At 40.9% G+C, this 22,081-nt stretch overlaps 2 protein-coding genes across 2 annotated transcripts in view; one reads left to right on the forward strand and one right to left on the reverse strand.

Moving 5' to 3' along the window:
- Positions 1-2,714: 2,714 nt before the first annotated feature.
- Positions 2,715-6,124, forward strand: LEAP2 (liver enriched antimicrobial peptide 2). The gene is made up of 3 exons (XM_090065273.1): positions 2,715-3,930; positions 4,444-4,586; positions 5,773-6,124. The coding sequence occupies exons 1-3, from the start codon at positions 3,874-3,876 to the stop codon at positions 5,807-5,809; spliced, it is 237 nt and encodes a 78-aa protein (XP_089921399.1). The 5' UTR covers positions 2,715-3,873; the 3' UTR covers positions 5,810-6,124.
- A 3,516-nt stretch (positions 6,125-9,640) lies between these two features.
- Positions 9,641-22,081, reverse strand: part of AFF4 (ALF transcription elongation factor 4) — a 79,433-nt gene continuing 66,992 nt past the window's right edge. Inside the window, 7 exon segments of the mRNA XM_090064518.1 lie at positions 9,641-15,038; positions 16,145-16,365; positions 17,704-17,747; positions 18,970-19,063; positions 20,395-20,466; positions 20,844-20,980; positions 21,124-21,187. Of these exon segments, the coding sequence (XP_089920644.1) occupies positions 14,920-15,038; positions 16,145-16,365; positions 17,704-17,747; positions 18,970-19,063; positions 20,395-20,466; positions 20,844-20,980; positions 21,124-21,187 (751 nt within the window). The 3' untranslated portion in view covers positions 9,641-14,919.

The following is a 22,081-nucleotide window of genomic DNA, read 5'->3' on the forward strand; positions in this document are numbered from 1 at the left end:
TGTAACTAAAGAACAAGTAGGTTACTATCATGACTGACACACCAGCACATCCTCCTGACTTTGTAAACAGGAAGCTGATGCTTCCCGAGAAGAAACAAACAGCAAATAGTGTGATGAAGGCGAAAAGCAACTTGCACAGGACACAAATACTAACATGAAGATGATGACTGCTCTTCCAAACCCAAAGCACTGGAGTTCAGCTGCTGCTCTCTGTTCAGAACAGCTGGTAAGTAACCAACTACTTGGGTTCCTCAGAATTAAGACAAATAGTCAGCAGGGGCTGTCTCCCATGGGAGAACATCCATAGAACTGCTATAAGCAGAAGTAACTGCTTTGGGTATAACCACATCTGACCTGCCCTAATTGCCAACTGATCCCCACTACAGTAGGCCCAGACAAGGACAGTACAAGAGATTTAATTTTTGCTTGCAGGAAAAGGATATAGCAGGAAGTAAAGACGTGGCAGCCAAAGGGCACTGACTTCTTTTAATAAAGCCACCTTGTGGTAGAATGTTCACATGGAGCAAGGTACAGTGGTTTCTACTAAACCTCAGCAACACCAGGATAAAAGGCACTTATCAGTATAGCACCAAGCCTACAACGTGGCATTATTTTAATCGAGTTGCTCCTTCTCTACTGGCACTCTGAAGTTCCTCCATATTAAGCAATTAGGGAGGCGTAGGTCAAGGCTATCTACTTTCCATGCTGGAGCTTTTTACATGTATTATATAGTTTTGTACAGTAGCATCCAGCCCTCAAAAACAGACCTGTTTGTGTACACTGGGCTGTCTTGAACCCTCATTGTTCCTAAAATCAGGACCAGGGAATGGGTTGTGTGAAGGAAATCTTTAAGTCAGTTGTCACCAACCAAGCGATTTTGCAGAGCCCCTGACTGTTTATCTCAGTTGGGGGTGGGGGTAGGGAGTGCTAGGCCCCCGAGACAGAGAGACTGTCAGAGGCTCTGCAATTGGGAGTGGCAAGAAACATGGAACACAATCCAGGAGAGGCAGCATGTGTAAGCAACAGGACACATGGCTGGGCTGAGCTGCACCCACTGTTGCTGCTAGGGCTAGACCAGGTGAGTGGGACAATCCCCCTTTGCGCCTGCTGCTACCAGGTGAGTGGAGCCCCAGCCAAGCCAGGGGAGAGTCAGCCTAGGCAAACTGTCTGTGGGGGGCAGTTCCCCTGTCATTGCACATACCCTGGTTTGGGGGGCGGGGCACATGCCCTCCCAATCTGTGCACAAGGCAGCTGCTGCTGCATGCTAGGCTTTGCACCTTACCTGGGTGTATGCTGCAGTGAGAGGTGCCCCCATGCACCTGCACACTTTACCTGGGCTCTGACTTCTGGCCCAGTCAGGGCCCCACTTGTGCCTCTTCTCCTTCCTCCAACAGACCGACTTGCGGGGTGGTGCAGGGCAGTAGATCATGAATTACCCTTTACTTCAAAAAAATATTTTCACCTTTAGAAAGGCTGGAGACAACTGCTCTAAATCCTACATTTTAATACATCTACCTCCTGCCTACCTGGATTGCACTTGGGAGCCAAACTGTTGCACACACAGATGTTTACTGCTAAGCCAAGAGCGCACAAGCAAACTGTCATTCTGGAGGAGGGCATGCACTTTTCTGACTTGTCCTTCTGCCTCCAACATGGATTTTTAAAGGGAAACAAGTGAAATTCACATTTCTTCCCCTATTTCCTTTCTTCCCTGTTGTAGACCTGTCTCCTATCAGACAAAAAAAAAAGCTCATCGGTCTGACTTGCTTCCTGCACACTGCTAATCCACCTTACCAAAGGGAAATGTACTTGGCTCCCTTCCAGAGTAGACTTGGGATACAGCCATGGAGTGGGAGCAGGAATATTTTCCCAGCATCACCTTTTTAATGGGTCTTTTGTACAACTCATGGGGACACCCCATCATCTGAAGTGTTAGTTCAAGAAAGAGAGGTGGTGGAAGGGAAGAGAAGACAAGGCTATTTAGACCTCCCTCAGCTTTCAGTCTCAGCCAAGTACTACATTCAAATATGGTAGAAATCAATCCATCTAGTTCATCAAAACAGGCCCCCTGGAGCATTTTGTTTCAGAGTACTTATAAGTAAAGAACTCCCTGAGTAGGAAGTGGGAGACCTTGCTGGCCCTTAAGCAGATAACAGAAATCATGTTTGAGCTAAAAGTTGGGTTGACTGCAGGTCAAAGCCATCCTTATACAATTGCCTCTAACAAATTAACTCTCTCTGCTCTTAAGCTCATTGCATCACTTAGCTGTAGGGGGTAGGATACAGCACAAGTAACAATTCCTTTTCTTAGTATGCTCACAAAATCAGACTCCCCTCACATTAAACATGTATAATTCTGCACTATAATTCAGGGATCTGAAGCACAAACACTTTAGAATATTGAGGGGAGGAATACTTCTTGGTACTAATGGGGAAGCTAGTGTGTCTTATTTCATCCATGGGGAGACAGACTTGGTTCAAGATTTCATATGAGAGAAGCAAAACCCAATGACTTCCTGCCCATCAAACTACTTTATACCTCTCAAAGGAAAGCAAATATCCAGTAAAGAGCTTCCTGAGCAGATAACCCTCTTCTATTCCTTTGAAAAGCAGATTTCTGTAAAGCTGCTTTTCAAAGCTGTAGAAGAGGGTTATCTGCTCAGGAGCCAGCAAGGCCTCTTACTTCTCAGCTCAGGGAGCTCTTAACCTGTGTGGGCTTTGAATTTGAGAGGCAAGTAATCTTCGAGTTGCCCTCAACTGGACTTTAACTTATAAATCACATCTCCAAAAAACTGCTTTAAAAATCAAAATGAGGATTGATTACTTGCCAAACTTGCAGGCTCTATTGGAGTGCTAATGCCTCCATGCTACATTCAGCTGCTCTCACACTGTGTTATCCAGTTGCAGAATACTGTGCCCCCTGTATGGGCTTGTTCATCATCATACAGCAAACTAGTGAACACCTAACTGCATGCTACAGTGAGTCTTACATCAGGCACCTTACACCACACTCTACTCCCAGGGTTACCTGTACCAGAATCCTGGACAATCCTACGCTGCCAGCACGCTGGGACATATTCCACCCACCAAAAGCTCAGCTTCCCTCAAGACGCCCAATATGGTTCACCCCTTCAAAACCCAACTTTTCCTTAGTCAATGGCAGGATGAATGGTCAGCACAGACACCAGTCAATCACCACATTATCTCTGACCCTACAGACAATCAACCAAGGTTTGACTGCCCATTATTGGGCATTTCTCAACTGGTTTCAAACTTGACATGGTCACTGTGCCTCAAACCTATACCAGTGAGGCCTTCACAGTGTCAGCAAATGCTTGTGGACAAGTCCAAACCATGCCCTACATTGTTGACTTGTGTCCATTTACAGTGCTACCTGGTGGCCTTCAAGCTCTTCACACTGGTGATGACACTGTCTTAAGATGGCTGAAACATGCCAAAACTGCATATGCTAAATAAGTAAGTTTAAAGAACCCAAAGCTGCAAGTCCCACCGTCTGTGGAAGTGAACCTTCTTTGATCCCTACTATAGTCATACGTGGCCAACTACCCTCTGGCTACAGGTACACTGTGGAATACTGGGAACCCTTTGAGACTGGAAAAAAAGGAACAGTTAGCACACCTGGTAAGCTGAACATACAAAGTACGTCAGAAAAGTAAACAGACAGATGGATAAGGCCTTGTAGACATTAACTTATTAAGTACTGTTTCAAGATGAACTTTGTCCCTTCAACCACTGAGTGCTGATGCAGCAATAGGGAAAGGGAGTATAAAAGTCTGACTGGAAGCTGGAGTAATTTTATTCAGGACTCCAGAACCTTCGTAAACTCCTCTGGCAAGCAAGAGCCGATCCAAAGATGCACTGGTTGAAAGTTATAGCAGTCATGCTGCTTTGTTCAGCCTTCCTGAGCCAGGTAAGAACAAAACAGGAGGAAACAAACATTTAAGCTATTGAATGCAAATGGTCAGGCGGTTACTGACACGAAAGCGTGAGTGATTACATGTACAAAATGACTGCAGTATTTAGAACTAACAGCAGCATATCTGTTACTTCAACAACTGAAATAGCATGAGCTAGTAGTGTCAAGGCAGTAGAATAACACTATTTTCTTCAGCTCACATACCAACATTGGGAATTTAGGCAAGTATTGTAGTCTGTCTGTCTGTGTTTCCAGCCCTAGAAAGCAAGGGTGCTGCCTCCTTTCCCGAACTGCTAAGACACTTAGCTATCTTTTAACAAGTGCTTTACCAAGATACCAAATGATTATACCTTCAGTAAGAATCATTATTTTGTAATGGCTGTTAACTGTGCCAGGTCTTTGAAGACTTAGGTGCTGGCCTAGTTAGATGTTGGAACAAAATGCTCCAGGGGAACATGGAATGTAGCTGCTGTTCCTTTCGTGAGAGTTGCACTCCATTTGTTTCAGATACACTGTGCATCCTTGCATCAACCAAACTCTCAACTAAAGAGGCAAAGAAGGATGACACCTTTCTGGAGAGGGGTCTCCTCCCTCAGACCCATTGGAGCCTCCTGCAGGGATGATATCGAATGCACCACAATGCTATGCAGGTAACTTTCACGTTCCCCATTTGCAAAAGTACAGGAATGCTGCCCCCACCCTGCTGTGCAGGGGGACCTCCCACCGTGTTACAGTATTCGAGAAATTAAATTCATTCTTTACAGAAAGGATGATCACAAAGGGTTTAGTCATCTTTCCAAATCAGGGCAAATGCTGTGCAGCACCATGGGGGCCCAGGTGAGGCATGCAGATGAAAAGGACCTGGCAGGGTCTTTTTGGTTTGTGCTGCAAAGATGTTATTGAAAAAAGACACAAGTACTGGAATCTAGGAGGACAGACTTAACTGCCTGCTTTCAGGCCTTAAAATACGTCCCCCTTAAGATAACACTGTCCCTTTGAAAACATATGCTTATTAAAAGCACTCCCTCAACAAAGCAGGCCTACTCTACTGAGATGTGAGGAAGGGTTATGAAATCCGAAGCAAACATGGATTAGCCCAAGCTGACACCAACTGCTGGATGGACTATATTTCCAACTCCTGTTTCTTCCATTTACATCAACCCCTTCCTCCCCAATAAACACAAGTTATACTGTGTTAACTGAAGGCTGATTTACACAAGAGCTGAGACTACCAGCCATACAGCCAATACTCTTCTCCTGCCTTGAAAAAGAGGATGTAGTGCTGACAGCACATCAACTTCCTTACCAGGCAACAAATAGACATGCCTTTAATGTAAGAAATAGTATTCAAGTTCCTGTTTTAACACACATTTAAGAAAGGTCATTGTAGGTTAGTGACCACTTGCCTCAGAAAGGTAAGAGCAGTAGAGATGCAAACAGATGAGAGCTGCATTGTGTTAAACCTTTTAGCATTGCCTATCACTCAACTGCTGTGGTAATGTATTTTGGAGCCAGCATGTCATTTGCTAAAGATCACATGCACATATAAAGTCAGACTGAAGCTGGCTATTTCATCTGGAGAGAAACTGAGTTCAGGCCATCAGTTTTTGGAATACATATTTGAAAGAGACCTCCTATAATCCTCCATACCAATGACAGTCACCAATAGTGTGCTTTCAAGAAGAAAAGAACAGTAAGATTTGGGAATTACTGAAAGCACAACAGGTTTACTTTATATTCAAGTTAGTATTAAATGAATAGTACTATATGCACTGTACTGTGATATCTAGATAACTGTCAATTTGGGTCTTAACCTGATACTGTGTCTTTTTGCAGGAAGAGCCACTGTTCCTTAAGAACTTCCCGGGAATGATCTGTCACTAAAGAGAAGAAAACATTGCTTTTACCTCCGATGAGGCCCCACTCAGCATGCGAAATATTTATTAAACTCTGCCCTGAGTTAAGACATTGACTTATGTAATGGCATATATTTAGTATTTGTGCCAGAACGAACGAGGAACTTCAGGAAGACTAAGTACATACACTGGCCAGAGCTGCACCACTCCCAAGCATGCCTGAAGATGAGTCTTGGGCCAAGCTCAGTAAAACACTTTGCATCTCAGGTTTTTATATTGTTTGTATTATACATATTTTTATGCAAATTAAAATTTTGTGTTCAGCAAACAAACTGGCTTTGTCATGCATTCAAAAAAATGTCACACTGGGGGTACGTGTTGAGGCATTTCAAATGGAGTGTGTGGATGTGAAGCCGAACTATGGACTAATGCCCTTTAGTTTAAGCATGTGCATGAAGTAACCAAGGATACAGGTTGTAGCCATGTTGGTCTAAGCACATAGGCAGACAAGGTTCTTTGGGTGAATCTGATCTCTTTTATTAGACCAACTCAAATTGTTGGACAAATTCTCCTTTGAAAGCTTTCAGGTATAAATACCCTTTGTCAGGCTGAGGAAGCATCTGCAGTTGGTGCGTGTTCCTGGATGGAAGGAATAGTAAAGAAGTCAGAGGCTGGGTTACATGCAAGAAAGCCAGCCAGTGCATACAAGTCTTTGGCAAGCCATCGAGGGCCACATAGGTAGCCCTGTCTCTTGATACGTGCCCTACAGCTGAGAACCATGTGGTGCTGGCCAGTGGGCAGGGAAATGGCTGAGACAGGCAGAGGGAAGGGTCTGCTAGCAGGCACGCAGAGTGCAATAACAGCCAGGCAGGAGCACGGGGCCCACACCAGTGCACTGGCAAAGTGGGGGCGGGGCTGCACTGCTTAAGCAGGGAGAGGGGGGAGCCAGCCTGGCTCCATAGGGCTCCTGCAGCCCCACCCTGGGCCCCACTGGCACTGGCCCTGCACTCCCACCAGCTATTGCTGCACTCTGCACACCCACTTGCTGCCCCTTTCCCCCGCCTGCCACAGTCATTTCCCTACTCTCCCCCGGCTGCTACACTCCAGCACCACATGGTTCCCAGATGCAGCGCTGGGACCGCACAAGCCAGCTCGGCCAATCCTGAGGACTGAGGCAATTGTCAATGATCTTCCCCCACCCCTTCTTACCTGTATTTCCCTTGGTTCAGGGAGGCTGGAGCCTCCAGAAGCCCTTGCTAGGCAGAGGCTGCAGCGGGGGTGGGACTAGAGGGGTGCAGGGCCAGGCTGAACATGCTGTTCCAGCTGTTTAGTTCTGCCACCAGCTCCCTCTGGGTCCTACTGCCCCTGGCTCCTGTCATCTTTGACAGGCAGCCAGGGGCAGATTAATAGATTCATAGATGCTAGGGTCAGAACAGAGCATTGAGTCCAACCCCCTGCCCAGGCAGTAAAGAGTGCTAGGGTCAGATGGCCCCAGCCAGATGCCCATCCAGCCTTCTCTTAAAGACCCCCAAGGTAGGAGACCGCACCACCTCCCTTGGAAGCCCATTCCAAATTTTGGTCACCCTTACTGTGAAGTTTTTTCCTGATATCTAGCCCAAATCTGCTCTGTCAGTTTGTGACCATTGTTCCTTGTTACCCCAAGAGGCATCCTGGTGAACAGAGCATCTCCAATCCCTTGCTGTGTCCCCCTAATGAATTTGTAGGTGGCCACAAGATCACCTCTCAGCCTTCTCTTGCTGAAGAGGTCCAGGTCCCTCAGTCTCTCTTCATAGGGCTTCTCCTGTAAGTCCCTAACTGTATGAGTGGCCCTCCTCTGGACCCTCCCGAGTCTATCAACATGCTTCTTGAAGTACAGCGCCCAAAATTGGATGCAATACTCCAACTGCCAGCAGTCTGACCAATGCTGCATAGAGAAGCACCTCCTTGGATCTATTTATCATGCATCAGCAGATACATGACAAAGTGCAGTTAGCTTTGCTGATGGTTTTGTCACACCAACGACTCATGTTCATCTTGGAGTCCACTATGACTCCGAGATCCCTTTCCGCTTCTGTGCTGCTGAGCGGGTCACTTCCCAGCCAGTAGGTGTGCTGGATATTTTTGTGCCTTAGGTGCAGCACTCTGCACTTGTCCTTGTTGTACCACATCCTTGTGTACTGCCCACTTTTCTAACCTGTCCAGGTCTGCCTGCAATCGTTCCCTACTCTCTGGAGTGTGCACGTCACCCCACAATTTAGTAGCATCCACAAACTCGGACAGAGTACACTTCATAGCCACATCCATGTCACAGATGGAGATACTGAAGTACAGGTCCAAGGACCGAACACTGCAGGACCCTACTACCCACATCCTTTCAGGTCAATACCGACCCATCTACTACCACTCTCTGGGTGCAACTGCTAAGCCAATTTGCCACCGTGTAAACATCTGTCACAGCCTCTTATTTATGAGAGCAGGATAAGATACCATATCAAAGGCCTTGCTAAAGTCCAAGAAAATGATATCCACTTCTACTCCCATGTGTAAGCATTTTGTGACCCTGTCATAAAATGAAACCAGATTGGTTAGGCATGATCTACCTGCTACAAATCCATGCTGGTTTCCCCGCTGCATTATTTTTCCTGCTGGACTCCCACAAATATGATCCTTCATAATCTTTTCAAAGACCTTTCCAAGGATGGAGGTGAGACTGACTGGCCTATAATTACTCAGATCCTCCTTCCTCCCCTCCTTGAAAATAGGGACCACACTGGCCCTTTTCCAGTCCTCCGGGACCTGCCACGAGTGCTCAAACAGCCATGCCAGTGGTTCTGCTATGACACCAGCCAATTCCTTCAGTACCCTCAGATGCAGCTCATCTGAGCCTGCTGACTTGAACACATCTAGTCTATCCACATGATTGCACCAAGTCAGCGTCAACAGTTGGGGCTGGTGTCCCTCTGATGCTCATCATCTAAGAACCAGTTAGGAGACTGATCTTGAGCCCTGTTCAGGAACACTGAGGCAAAAAACTCATTGAATAGCTCGGCCTTGTCCCTCCTGTCACCAATTGCTTCTCGTTCAGTAGGGGTCCTATGCTACCCTAAGCTTTCCTTTTACTCCCTACATACCTAAAAAAAAGACTTTTTGTTGTCTTTGTGTTGCCAGCCTCATCTCTGTAGTTGCTTTGTCCTTTCTAAATGCCTCCCTGCAATTAAATTTTAAATTTTTTTAGGGGCCCTGTGGGCCAGATAGAATAACCTGGTGGGCTGGATCCTGCCCACAGGCCATATTTTGCCCACCCCTGACCCAGTTACTACTAAAGAAACTGAACAAAAACAGGTTTCATTCCGTTATACTTTCAGGCTTAATCAACTTACTGCAATCATTTCAGAGACAACCACATATACATAGGGACCTACCAAATTTAAGGAAGCTTCCCCTTGATTTTGCAGGCAGATTGCCAGGCCCAGCAGCAGGCCTGTGCAAAGCAGCAAGTATTTGCTTTGGATTCGGATATGGCTGATTCGGAAGGACAGTGATTCAAATCTGATGATTCGAATCACTGTCCTGATTCGATTTGGCTGATTCTGATCCAGAGATTTGGCGCACATTTGGCCATAAACCAAACAGGCAGAAGTCCTCAACCACGCAGGACACAGCTGCCTCCAGCTGGTAAGTCTGTTGTAGTGGGCGGAGAGAAGAAGGAAGGGGTGTAGATCAATGAATATACTGCTAGAATATGCAAACCCAAGATAAAACTGTCGAGTTTAGCAATGTAATTCCACTGAGGAGGAAGCCATACAGAAAATGCAAGCATTGTGTTTGTAAAGTTTAATACAGAAAAATCTATTTGATATTTTATTAAACTTAGTTTCTCCAGTTACAGTTTTGCATTGTACAAAGCATTTTAATGACACAGTAGTTAAAAAGTTCTTTACAAATTGAAATGTGATACCCTTTTCTCCAAATATTTTAATTGCCATAAATTTGTTTAAAAATACACATTAAACGCATGTTTCAGACACTAAACTTTCTATAATCTCAATACCACAAAATACATAGAATATACTATACAGATGTGGAAAAATCTAGTTAGTATATAATACTTTGCTCACCATTAATAGCTTTATTACGTGAAATGCACATACTGACTTAGAAATTCTAATTTTGAGCCCCAAAGTACCCTTCAAAATTTCATCTGTATTGCAACAAATAAAATCACAGTATTTTTTTTTTTTTAAGTTTTGGTTGAAGACAGATGCCTAAATATTTTGATAGAAACAAAACATAAGACATGGACTTGTCATGTACAAAGCGTAAAATAGAGACATCCCATCAGTCATTAACAGTACCTTTCTGTATGATTAGTAAGGGCTTCATTTATAAGTGATGGATTAAAAGTTACTTTTCCCCCCTCCCCAAAAAGAAAAAAAAAACCCTTCTTCACCAAATAATAATAATTTCAAATAAGATAAAGGATTTTTAATAAATATATAAGCACTTTATCCTCCATATACAAAATTTCTTAAAACCATTTAAAAGGGGGACCAGATACAAATGTCAGTAACTGTGCTTGCAAAAGTCATGTCTGGTCCTTGAAGTTAAATTTTCAGATGTATGATGCCAATGCAGCCAAGAAATTGGGCTGCAGCACTACCACACACTCAGCTACATGATTGACTAGGGTTGCCTATAAAAACCGAAGACGGGGCACATTGCACTCCAATTTACTAATATCAGCTCTGCTAGCACACAGAGTTGCACCAATTGGAATGGCTGCACTTCCATTACATTTCCAGACAAAATTAAAACAGGTAAAACGTTTACATGGGGATAGCCTATATAAACTATGCTGAAACAGCACTTCAAGCTACTCAGTATAGTGCATTCAGTTTAAGTTCAGATGAACACTGGCAACAAGCAAGAGGTAATGCTGTCTCAAAAGCTGTCCTACCAAATGGCCAGGCTCATTCATCTAGTACACCCATACTGAGATAAGAATCTTTATTTATGTTATAGCTCCCCCTCCCAACACTGCTATTGTTAAATGGCAACACAGACCAAATTTCTTTAAAAAAAACAACAAAAAATGGAATTGGACATGATTCTTTACGTTTATGTAAACCCATCTCCGGGAACTTTGTCTCTGGAAATAGGTCTGCGTTTGTCTAAGAGTTGGCTAGCAAAAGCTTTGGCTACTCTTGTTTAAAAGAGATCTAGTATCAATTTTGTTGCTGGAAATATACAGCTTTCCATAACACTGATTCACTAGACTGTGATTCCAATCTTGACCCAAATATTTGTCAAGGCTCTTACTGATAATTTGGAAGTTGCTTATTCCCCAATGCATAATTCAAACTTGACTTGCTCAGGCCCTTTTGTAACTGCCTTCACGTGAAGGCTGCAATGATGATTAATTTCAGTTAGGTAAATTAATTATTATTACTAAATACAGCAAAGGTAGTCTCTTCCCACTAGTTGCCAGATTGGCAAACTTTATAATTACTTGCCTACGGCTTTATTTTACTTGCCCCAGGCAAGTATTAAATTATATTCATAAAGTCCTGACTGTGTGCTGGGGCCATTCATAAGTATATTTTAGGGTGGTTATTTTTAAATCACAGCAATCAAGCCTCATCAAATCTAAAGTAATATACATTGCACTCCTGTATAATATGCAAGATTCATCACCAGCAAGATGGTGATTCAGCACTCAATAAATAATATATCAATATAGCCAGTTGCACTATAATCTAAAAACAAGTATAACATACACTTTGGACAGACTGAGTTCATATATATATCTATACATCTTTATATAGATATATAGATAGATATATATACACACACACACACCCCTCCCACACACACACACAAGCACACACATGTATATGTATTAAAGACTCACACAATACAAATTGCATACTGCCATCAAAAGCCAAGAAGAGCAATTTATGTGCTCTGAGTTATGGCTAACAGATTTAAAAGAAAATAAAAGTCTTGGGCTATTTTGCTCTGATTTCTTGAAGGTTCATTTGTAACTATAAGTGATGCACTTTGTCATTTAGGAACCTGCAAGTTTGACAGCAAATTCAAGATAATTTTGATGTCTGAGCAAGCCTAGTCTGATTAAGCCATTTATAAGGTTCACCACTGGGAGTTGGGAGTTATAAATTCATTCTACAATACTGATATGTATTAATATGCCACCATATAGAAAACCATGGAGAGAACCAGAATTTAAGGATTCCCTTGTGATAAGACACTAGTGCAACCTGCATTAGTGGTTAAGTGACATGCATTTCCCACATCACTGTTTAAGTAAGTGGTTCAGAAGGACAGGTTTTGTTAGCCTAGATTTTGGCAGAGGGATGGAAGCTTATGAAGTATTTGCATTGTTTGGCTACTGAAGCCAATAAAATGAACTTGTCACTGAAGCAAGGGGCAAATCCCAATTTAGAGAAGCATGCGGAATTGTCAAATTAAATTGATCTGTTTGACACAGCTACAGATGAGCAAGACAATATCCTTTTGTTAAACAAAACCGTTGCATATCTCCAACACAGAGAGCGAACTTGGGACAATAATCCAGAAGGAATTTCACCAGAAAAAACATACTGCTTGGGTGGGACACTATCCACCAGTTCATGTCCACTGTAAAAAGTCTTTTGTATTTTTTTTAAAGACTAATAATGTTTAGCGTCGAGTTTAAAGATTAACAATGTATTTTTCAAGAAGATATTCATTTAGTGTGATACCAAATGGTATTTGTGGGACTCTAGCTTAAAAACAAAACACACAAATATTCCCAGAGATGAGACCATTACTGCTTACAATAATGGTAACTGCGTACAAAGGAGCAAGCTTAAAACACAGCCATGCTGGCTACTGCAGCGCTACTTCAAAAATAAACTGTTAATCCAGCTTCTAAGATATAGCGTCAAGTGTGCTAGGCACTTTAGAGTATTAAGGGAAAAATAGTTGACAGTATCCCATTAACTAAGATGCAGAGTTTGAGGGTAGAGAATTTTTTGTAACAGCAAACACTGGAAAAAAACAAACAAACCACAAGCTGGCACAGTGATTCAAATAAAAAAGGATGTTGAAACAGACCTAAACATATGCTGAAATATTAATAGGGAAATTTACAGGTCTGTTAATTATGTCTCAATTTGTACGTAGCAAAGCTTTTCTGGAAGTACAAAACAAGTTGGAGAACAAAGGAAGCTCTACGAATATGCAGCTACAGTTTAGTAAAGTTACTAATTTGCAAAACTTCTAAACTCTTAAAGCCCATAGGACATACTGCAGTACTAAACAGTGTAGAATTCTATTCCTTCTTTCGAAATGTGCCAAAATGATGGCAGTCTACAACTACACACAAATTTAGTGCAATATTTTTCCTGAACACAGATGCATTATTCTGTACCAGATATAAGGTTTAATGGGAGATAAAATGAAGCAAGACTCTCCAATTCCACTCTCGTAAGTTCAGAGTTTGACTCTCTGAAAGAAAACCGCTGTAATAGGAGGTCATTTGGTATGACAGATGTTTGTACTGTTATACAAAGGAAATGGAATTTTACCAAAGTACTGCAGAATTCCAACTGCATACAGTATACCTGGTCCTGCTGTAAAACATCTTGTAAACAGTTCATAAAATCTTCATCTAAAAGTAAGGCATAAGGCACACCAGACATGTTAGGGGCACTAAGCAATATTGAAAGCAGTATAATTTTTAAACACTTTGCTCAGACAAGCACCTTATGTGGAAAGGTACTTTGGTTTACAACTTTTTAAGAGCAACCACTCAGAACTCCATGCAGGATTCCTGTTGCACCGAGTTACTTACCCTAAAGTGAAATTTCTGCTCCATCAGAAACATTTAACATCAATGGGAAATACACATTTTAAATAAGTTCTATATCAGAACAGTTAGGCAATTTCCCTATAATAGTAGGTGTGCTCCCCACCCCACAATGGCCATAACACTGTCATGATGTAGTGTCCATTAACTAGCAGACCCAAAATAAGAAAAAATGGATCTTACACACTAATCATGATCTCTGGTTTCTCAGTCAATGGAAAGGATACAAATGACAGTTCCAGTAGGAATTATTTGTTGGTTCTTTCAACCATAAAGTTGGCTGATTCAGTTAAGTGTCAAATAATGACAAGCAAGAAAACAAGATCTGTTTATACAAAGAGATACAAAAAAGCACAAGATTGTCCATTTTTTAAAAACCTTTCCAATATGCACCCATCAGAGACTGAAGTTCATTCTTACACCATCATTTCCATATTGCATTAAATGCAAGTTACTGTAATGTTTTGTGATTGTTATAGTGTTAAGTATTTTGAAATTGTCTTGAAAACAACCCAAGTCAGACATAACTAAATATTTTTTCCATATAGGTCTCTCTATAGTTTCATTTAAATGAAATCTCTTAATGTGTAGAAGAATATCTCTGGAACTTTTTTTTTTTTTTTTTCAATATTTAGTACAAATTCTGCAATAATAAAACTGTAGTTGTCATTTAAGATTTGAGTCATAGGCATTAGGCATGAAAAGCATGGTGTCGCTATACTTTAGAACCTATCAACCCTTATTTTCTTTAACAAGCTCTACTACCACAAGACATTACAGAGTAACAAAGCTCACAAAGTACTTAAATAAAGTGTCTACATTAATCTCTGCTAAGTACTTGATAAGGGTAAATTTATAGGAAGAAACAGCTAAGTCCTAAAACTGCCCAAAATAGGGCTTTGTAAAAATTTTTAAAAACAAATTAAAATAAATAGGATTTAAAACTGATTAGTTATGTATTATGACTGGAATTCCAATCCATTACAGATCAGTGAAACCACATCTTTATATGTAGCAGATTTTAAAATAATTAAATAACTTAAAATGGGAATACCGAAGAAGTCCATTAACAAGACATTTTGGGGTTAAACACACAAATGAGAATGGGAGACATGTGAAAGCATTCTTTGCTCTTAGTGTCAACTAGGCAACATGTTATGGCAGTCTTCCTTATTGGACATGACACAGTGTTGTGGAGAAAATCAGAGGCAGCAAGAAAAATGTGTGTTCTACTTTCCAATCCTTCAGTTCAAAATATTACTTGGCGTCCAGACGTAACCAATGTAATCCCTGCCGGGTATAACGGACTAGGTCTGTCATGATGCTTGAATTAAAGATAAGAGGGCCCATAACTTTGTCCAGTTCAGCAAAAAATTCTAGGATGACAAGAGAACAAAATAAACTATGTATATACTCTTTCATATTGACTTTAGAGATTTTCATCCTAAGAAGAAATCCAGTTCTGACACACTAACCCCAGATATTACACACACTCTCTCAGGCTGTTTTAAACTAGTCAGGGGGGATCACCAGGCATTGGGGAAGTCACCGTTTCCCCGAGCACCGCCAGGAGTGACCAGGAATAACGGTCACAAGCTGGCAGAGGGTAGATTAAGGTTAGATATCAGGAGGCGCTACTTCACAGTCAGGGCAGCTAGGGTCTGGAACCAGCTTCCAAGAGAAGTGGTGCAGGCTCCTACCCTGGGGGTCTTTAAGAGGAGGTTAGATGAACATCTTGCTGGGGTCACTTGACCCCAGTACTCTTTCCTGCCATGGCAGGGGGTTGGACTAGATGATCTGCTCAGGTCCCTTCCGACCCTACAAACTATGAAACTAGGCTAAAGGAGGGAGAGGGGAAAGATGAAAGGAGTTGCAAATGGAAAAAAAAAATAGAAGTAAAAGGGTTTATATTTCCATTTCCAAAAGGCACCTCAGCATTTTTGTAATAACATGATTGATACAGAGGCGTAACATGGCAGCTCTGTGCCCTGGGCAGCAGCAATGCATGGGGTAGTGCTGGCTGTCACCACCTCCTTTTGCACCCCCATAGCTCCTGCCTCAGTTACACTACTGGGTTGAAAGAGAGATGGAACAAGATTGGTCCTGGTGTAAAACATTCCTAGGAATGGGAAAATTCTTCCTTCAAGAAACATGCATACTCATTTTAAGCATAATTTTGGAAATAGACATGTATTAGCATTCAACCCTAGAACCTATACAAGTATGGCAAGTCTACCAAAAATCTGTTTGGCCATGTTACTCGTATGGAACCCAGCAATCAATACCATTCTCCAACAAGATCAGAGAACCAATCAGAAAGATGACTGCAAATGTAAAGCAATGATTAGGTTATGTACAGCAAACCACTAGCTGACAAAACATGGCTTACACACTATTAGCTGATGCTCTAAATGTGGATGCCTATTAGGATTTTGGCAAAGAATGTTGCATTTGAATTTTTGGGCAGACTCTGCTGTCTTACCTTTCTGCTCTTTAGAGAGCTGTTCAGCTTGGTCCCAGATTTCATTGGCATAGAGAAAGTTGGATGTAACCTGCACATAACTGGCTGCCATCTGGTGGATTCTCTGTGGAATAGTCACTGAAGAACTGCTTCCTGAAGGGTTGGTTGTCCCCGAAGAGTAATTCCCTGAATTCCCTGGAGATAGCTTCGGAGAGACCGGAGAGGGCATGCCAACAGGCTTGCTAGTTATTATAAGAAAGACATGGTTTTCAAAATATGAACTGTCAAAATAGATACAGCTGAAACAAGCATCAGAATATAATCAACAGCATGTATTTCTATAAAACCCCCTTGCCCAAAACCTCAAGGCCTTTCCATTTATAAGTACTCCCCCATTTGATAATTGAGGAACCCAAGACCAGAAGGGTTTAAGTAACTCGCATATGCATATATGAAGTCTGTGTCTGAGCTGGAACCAGAAACTAAAAGTCTTGTGGCTTTATCTCATGACCAAGCCACCTCATCTTTTAATTTGCATTTTATAAAGGTAGAATTTTTTTGTGGCATGTATTTCAAAGTAGTAAAACTTCATCAAAGAAACTTCTGAATGAAATCTGAACCACACAAAAAGGCTCTAACTACTAGAAATGAAGCTTTAAAATGTTAATAGGTTAAAGCAGGGGTGGCCAACCTGCAGCATGCCTCTCACAAGTGGCATGGGCAACCTGTGTGGCATATGGCACCCCAGGGAGGGGACAGGTGGCAGAAATGAGAGCGGATCTGGCATAGAGCACAGGTAAGGGAGCAAAAAGCAAAGCAACTGATTGGGCAAGGAGGAGGATAAGAGTGGCATTCAGGGAGGGCACTGGACTAATTTGTGGCAAGCCTGCCAGAAACATTGGCCACCCACTAGGTTAAAGAAATTTAAAATAATCCACTCAAGATTACATATTTTCGTAACTTAGCTACACAAACATGGCACAGCATATCGTAATACTAGTCTCAGGATCCGAATGGTACAAGTAAGAATGTTCCTTACTTTCCCATAGAGTAAGCAATCCCGAAAATACTGCAAGTTCAGGTAGGTCCAGGCACTTTACAAAGTCTATTGTCCTCTTAGTTATCAGGAGTATATATAATAGAGCTCACTGAAATCAAGTTGTGGGTTAGACAATATGGAGACACAGACCCTTCTTCGCACTAAGAGGTCATTTGAAACCCTGCTTAAAGTACTGTCATGAACAGTTGTCTTTTGAAACCCAGGTGAAGGCCTGATCCTTAGGAGAGTACAACTAGCTAATGAGACAACTGATAAATATATATAACACCACCAGGAGTAAACAATGAATTCAACTTTATGTGGTACACAAACTGAGAAAAAGGAAATAGTTTTCATTTTGTCTGTTAGAAGTCTGGCTCTCACTGGAGAGAAATCAAACTAGTTTAATACTTTATCAGTGAACTCAGACATGCAGATTCTATTCTTCAGCCCCATTAATCCATCACCTCCCACACAAGATTTAAAACATCTTAAATCAAGAAAGAAAGCAGTTTAATGTTCAAGTTTAGAAACTGCTTACCTTCCCATACCAGGTGATGGTGCTTGAGAATTATTATAGGAATTCTGTTCGAGTAAAAAAAAAAAAAAAAAAAAAAAAAAAAAGATTGCCATATGATTTAAAGTCATCTTAATTGCTTATTAAACTGATTTTTGCAAACAGATTTTTTTGCAATAATAAAAATCTGAATAGGATGGAAGGCTCTCACGGCACTTTAAAATCTGAGAAAACATCCAGTGATCCCAGTGACAAACTAAGGCAGGCAGTGGTACTTTAGGTGATTTGCCTACAGATTTGTAGCAAGCTGACAAATTTGGGGTTAGATCTCAGGCCTCCTTATTTAGTCCCTTGTGCTAACTACGAAATTTCATCGTCTCTTATGGCAAGATTTTTTCCAGCCTGATACCTGTTATTAGGAAATGGGCGGTTTCTATTATGACCACTGAGCAGTTAAGGCTCACTTTTTTCAAGTTCCACAAATCCAGAAATATATTAGTTTGCTTCTCCTTTGGTATTTAAACTTGGGTGTCTAATCCCCATAAGCCTTTTTAAAATCCCAGACTAGATTCAGATGAAGTAACTTTACCCAGGATTTCTTAAGCATCCTGACTGAGTGCCTCATCTGAACACCTGGGTTCAAATGAGTCAACTTAAAAGAGGACTTCTCAGCATCCAATCTCCAGTAGTGGGCTTAAACCAGATCTAGAGGATTTAATGGTAGGTAAAGCTTAAGCAAGCATGGTGAGTTGTTGGGAATTAGAACTTGGATCTAACAGTGCTGCCATGATAAGTCTGGTGAAGTTACTGGTTGATGCATTTAGTTCCAACACCAGCCCCTAAAGCCATAAAATGTAACACTAGACACAGAATTCCCTTAGGTATATATACGAAAAAAAAGTTCCACTTTTTAGTATCTCCAGCTAGGAAGATGCTTTTAATTCTCTTTGAAGCTCACTGAATTTTTTATTCATTGAAGCAAACTAAACATTAGATACATTATCATAAATGGAGGCTAATAATGCTGGGACCAGCAGAGTTGCGATTATTTTGCTTGGGTTGGAAGTAGCCGTCTTTCCCAGTAACAAATTAAAGCTTTAGAACACAGGGCTGTAGGTAGTAGCCATGTTGGTCTAAGGGCATAGGCAGACAAGGCTCTTTGGGTGTGCCTCAAGGGTTATATTTCCAAATAGGGTACACAGGTTTGAAAAACCAGGTCCTAGAAATTCTGAGCACCATGGAGTTCCAACTTTTTGTAGCTGTTAGTGGCAATAGGCAGAAAGTGTTTACCTTTAGATGTTCAGTCAATGTCTTGGAGTATTTCAATGCACTCTCCTTCTTCAGCTTGAATAGCCTTAAGTATAACAGGGACTGGCATCGAAGACTAGTCAAAGACAAATGGTAACACATTTATACTGAAACTGCTTACTACAATTCAATACTGCAGGTAAACAACTGCAGGGTGCTTTTAATGCATATGCACTTGATTTCACTGGAGTTATCACTATTACTGATTTTTGGTAAAATTGTTTAACTTGTCCCCAAAAATAAATGTATAGATTCAGCTTCAGGTGCAAGGTTTCAGTCACATAGCCTTTCTTGATTTTTCTTGCATCACTGGCCCTGCACACCAAGCACTGAATACAACTCAATTACCTCCCATGTTAGCAAAGAAATAAATAAAAGCCCATAACACAATCAAGACATCCCAAGTCTAATCCTGCATTTTTCCACTCTTTTTTTCATCTCCACAACAAATTGGTACGCTCTCCTAAAGAACTCTGGAAAGGTAGTGAGATGATTCTTGGGTTGTACCTGAAACTTCAGCCAAATCAGTGAGTGGGCACAGGATAAGATCTATGAACTCCCTGAGCTTTCTGCTATAGCTTCTTTCAAGGTGCAGTTTAGTTTCAAGGCTACCTTTAACAAGGTAAAAGCTCAAAATCAGTGCCCTTGATCTAATAAGCAGTAATTAGATCTCTGCTTCCAAAAGAGTAACTACAGTAGTTAATGCAACCACTGCACCCTATGAAAATTTCAGCTCCCAAGTGGTGTTGCAATGACAATGGAATATACATTTAACTTGATAGCAGTATCATCAGTTTGTCACCACTAGAAAAATCTTACTTCCAATTAAGAGACTAGAGACACAAAGCTGCAGACACTGCTGCTTAAGATTTAGCAACCACAGCCTAATGCTACTAAAATATTAAAGAGTATGAAATTATTAAATAGTCCAAAGCTCTGTCTCTTCTAATAGCATGTTCCTTTAATATGCCTGCCTTATCCATTGCTGGAACAGATATCACATCGAGGAAATAATATTTCAAACAAAATATTAGCAGACTGTTCATTTCTCATTATGTCTGTATGTAAGAAGCAGTATTAAGCTCTTGTCCTCCTGATAGCATCTCACTGGCAAGACTAATGCACCTAGACTAAAAAAAATTCTAACCTAGATATATCAGCTTTATTCCCTAATTATATTAGAAACAGAAGGTGGTCAATGTCAATACTACAGGAGAGAAGTTATTCCAGCTCTCACTGGCTGAAGTTAAATGAGAACCTTACATACCCTCAGCCTTTAAATTTAAAGTACTGGATTTACAATTCAATTCAAGGAGGAATAACTACAATACTATAGGCAGTAACTTCACATGTAAAACACTCACTAATTTAACTCAAGATGTTTTACTAAACCTAAAGCACACATACCAAAGCACTGCTAGCCTTTTATCTGCAGCTGTAGCATCTGGTGCTAAGTAATTCTTCAGTTTCATAGTGTATCTGCAAACAGAGACATCAAGTAAATGACGGCAACAAAAAAAAAGCTTTATGTTTTCATCAGCTGCCATTTCTCATTTAATGCTCTTTTAAGAAACCTATTAAGTTTTAGTTCCAGAGATCTACTTTTGATGTTTTATCAAACATCTGGATGAGATGATTACAGAAACATTTTTACTTTTACATCATGTTTTGTAGTGGACATTACAATCCTTAGATGAAAATGTCCAAATGTTTGGGCAAAACATATGGTTTGATTTAAACATATGGAAGAGATAGGGAAATTTTGCCCATTTTACTGATGAGAGATTAAGTTAATTACAAAAAAACAAGAATAAAGTCCAAATTCTAACCCCCAGACTTTATTGTTAATTGCTTACTTGATTAATTCCACAGTTTCTGAATACATAGGGAACGGGGACTTGGATTCCTGAGCATTTTTTTCCAATGCATTCCCACATTCGATGAACGACACTACAGCATCAAGGTAGTAAACAGCTTTCTCGAATCTGTCAGACTGAAGAGAATTATATCTTTAGAAACAAAAATATAGGGAAGGGGGGAAGAATAACAGTAACTGAGAAGAACACCGAATCAAAGGAACTACCCCAATCCAGCATCATGTGCAACCACTTGACAAACATTTTCAGTTCTGCTTACCAGTGCATCTGCATTATGCTTTAACTTCTTTGCTTCCTGTAAATAGTGATCAGCCGAGTAAGACCTACAATAAAGAAATAAATGTGTTGAATAAAACCTATTTCACAAGGTCTTCTAGGTGTCAAGCTTCATAACTTTGGTATCTTTTGGTTTGACTTTGTCTCCCTACCTTAAATCACAGGATGCATAGTGTCATAAAGCCCTTTCAATGTGTAAAAATGCTCTTTTCCACCAGCGCTCTCATAATATTTTGAGACTGTCAATAAATGTCACTAGATTTGTCCAATTCACTTTACTGTACTGCATACCAAAAAAACTACATATGAAAGATGATACCAATGAACAAGCTATCTGTCATAATATGCAAGTGCATAACTTACCATCTGTATGGCAAAGGTTCACATTAGTAGATGTGAAATATTAAAAACAAAAGTAGTATGTTCAGAGATTGATTTAAAAATTATTATAGTTGACCTTAAAATGAAGTGGCTTCATGACCTAATGAAGGTCCCACCGAGGCTTAGTTACACATTTTTACACCATAGTTACAGGCTGATCGACTAAAACCTTTCCAAACATACTAGTAGATTGACTTAATCTTTCTCCTGTTTTACCCAAATTAGTAAGCATTGAATAAACTGTGTTGCATTTGAAGTAACATTTTATGAATACCCCACTCAAGTGACTCTCATATATTATGGAGGTTCCAGTTAACAACATGAGAGAGGGGGGTGGGGAACATACTGTATCCATAAAACCCAGTTCAGCTGGGTCTAGAATCACAAAAACTAATATAGTTAATGATAATCATGATACACAAAATGTCACATCAAGACAGATGTTTACATGAACTTGTGCTTTTCCATACCTTAATATATATTTCTTAAGTTTTCCCTAAATTCAGTCTTCTGGCTTTAACATTTTATTTAGGGATAATTACAACCCCTACCCCTTCAAA

This window comes from Crocodylus siamensis, chromosome 10 (assembly GCF_052110815.1).
Source record: "Crocodylus siamensis isolate JL-2025a chromosome 10, ASM5211081v1, whole genome shotgun sequence".
NCBI classification, from domain to species: Eukaryota; Metazoa; Chordata; order Crocodylia; family Crocodylidae; genus Crocodylus; species Crocodylus siamensis.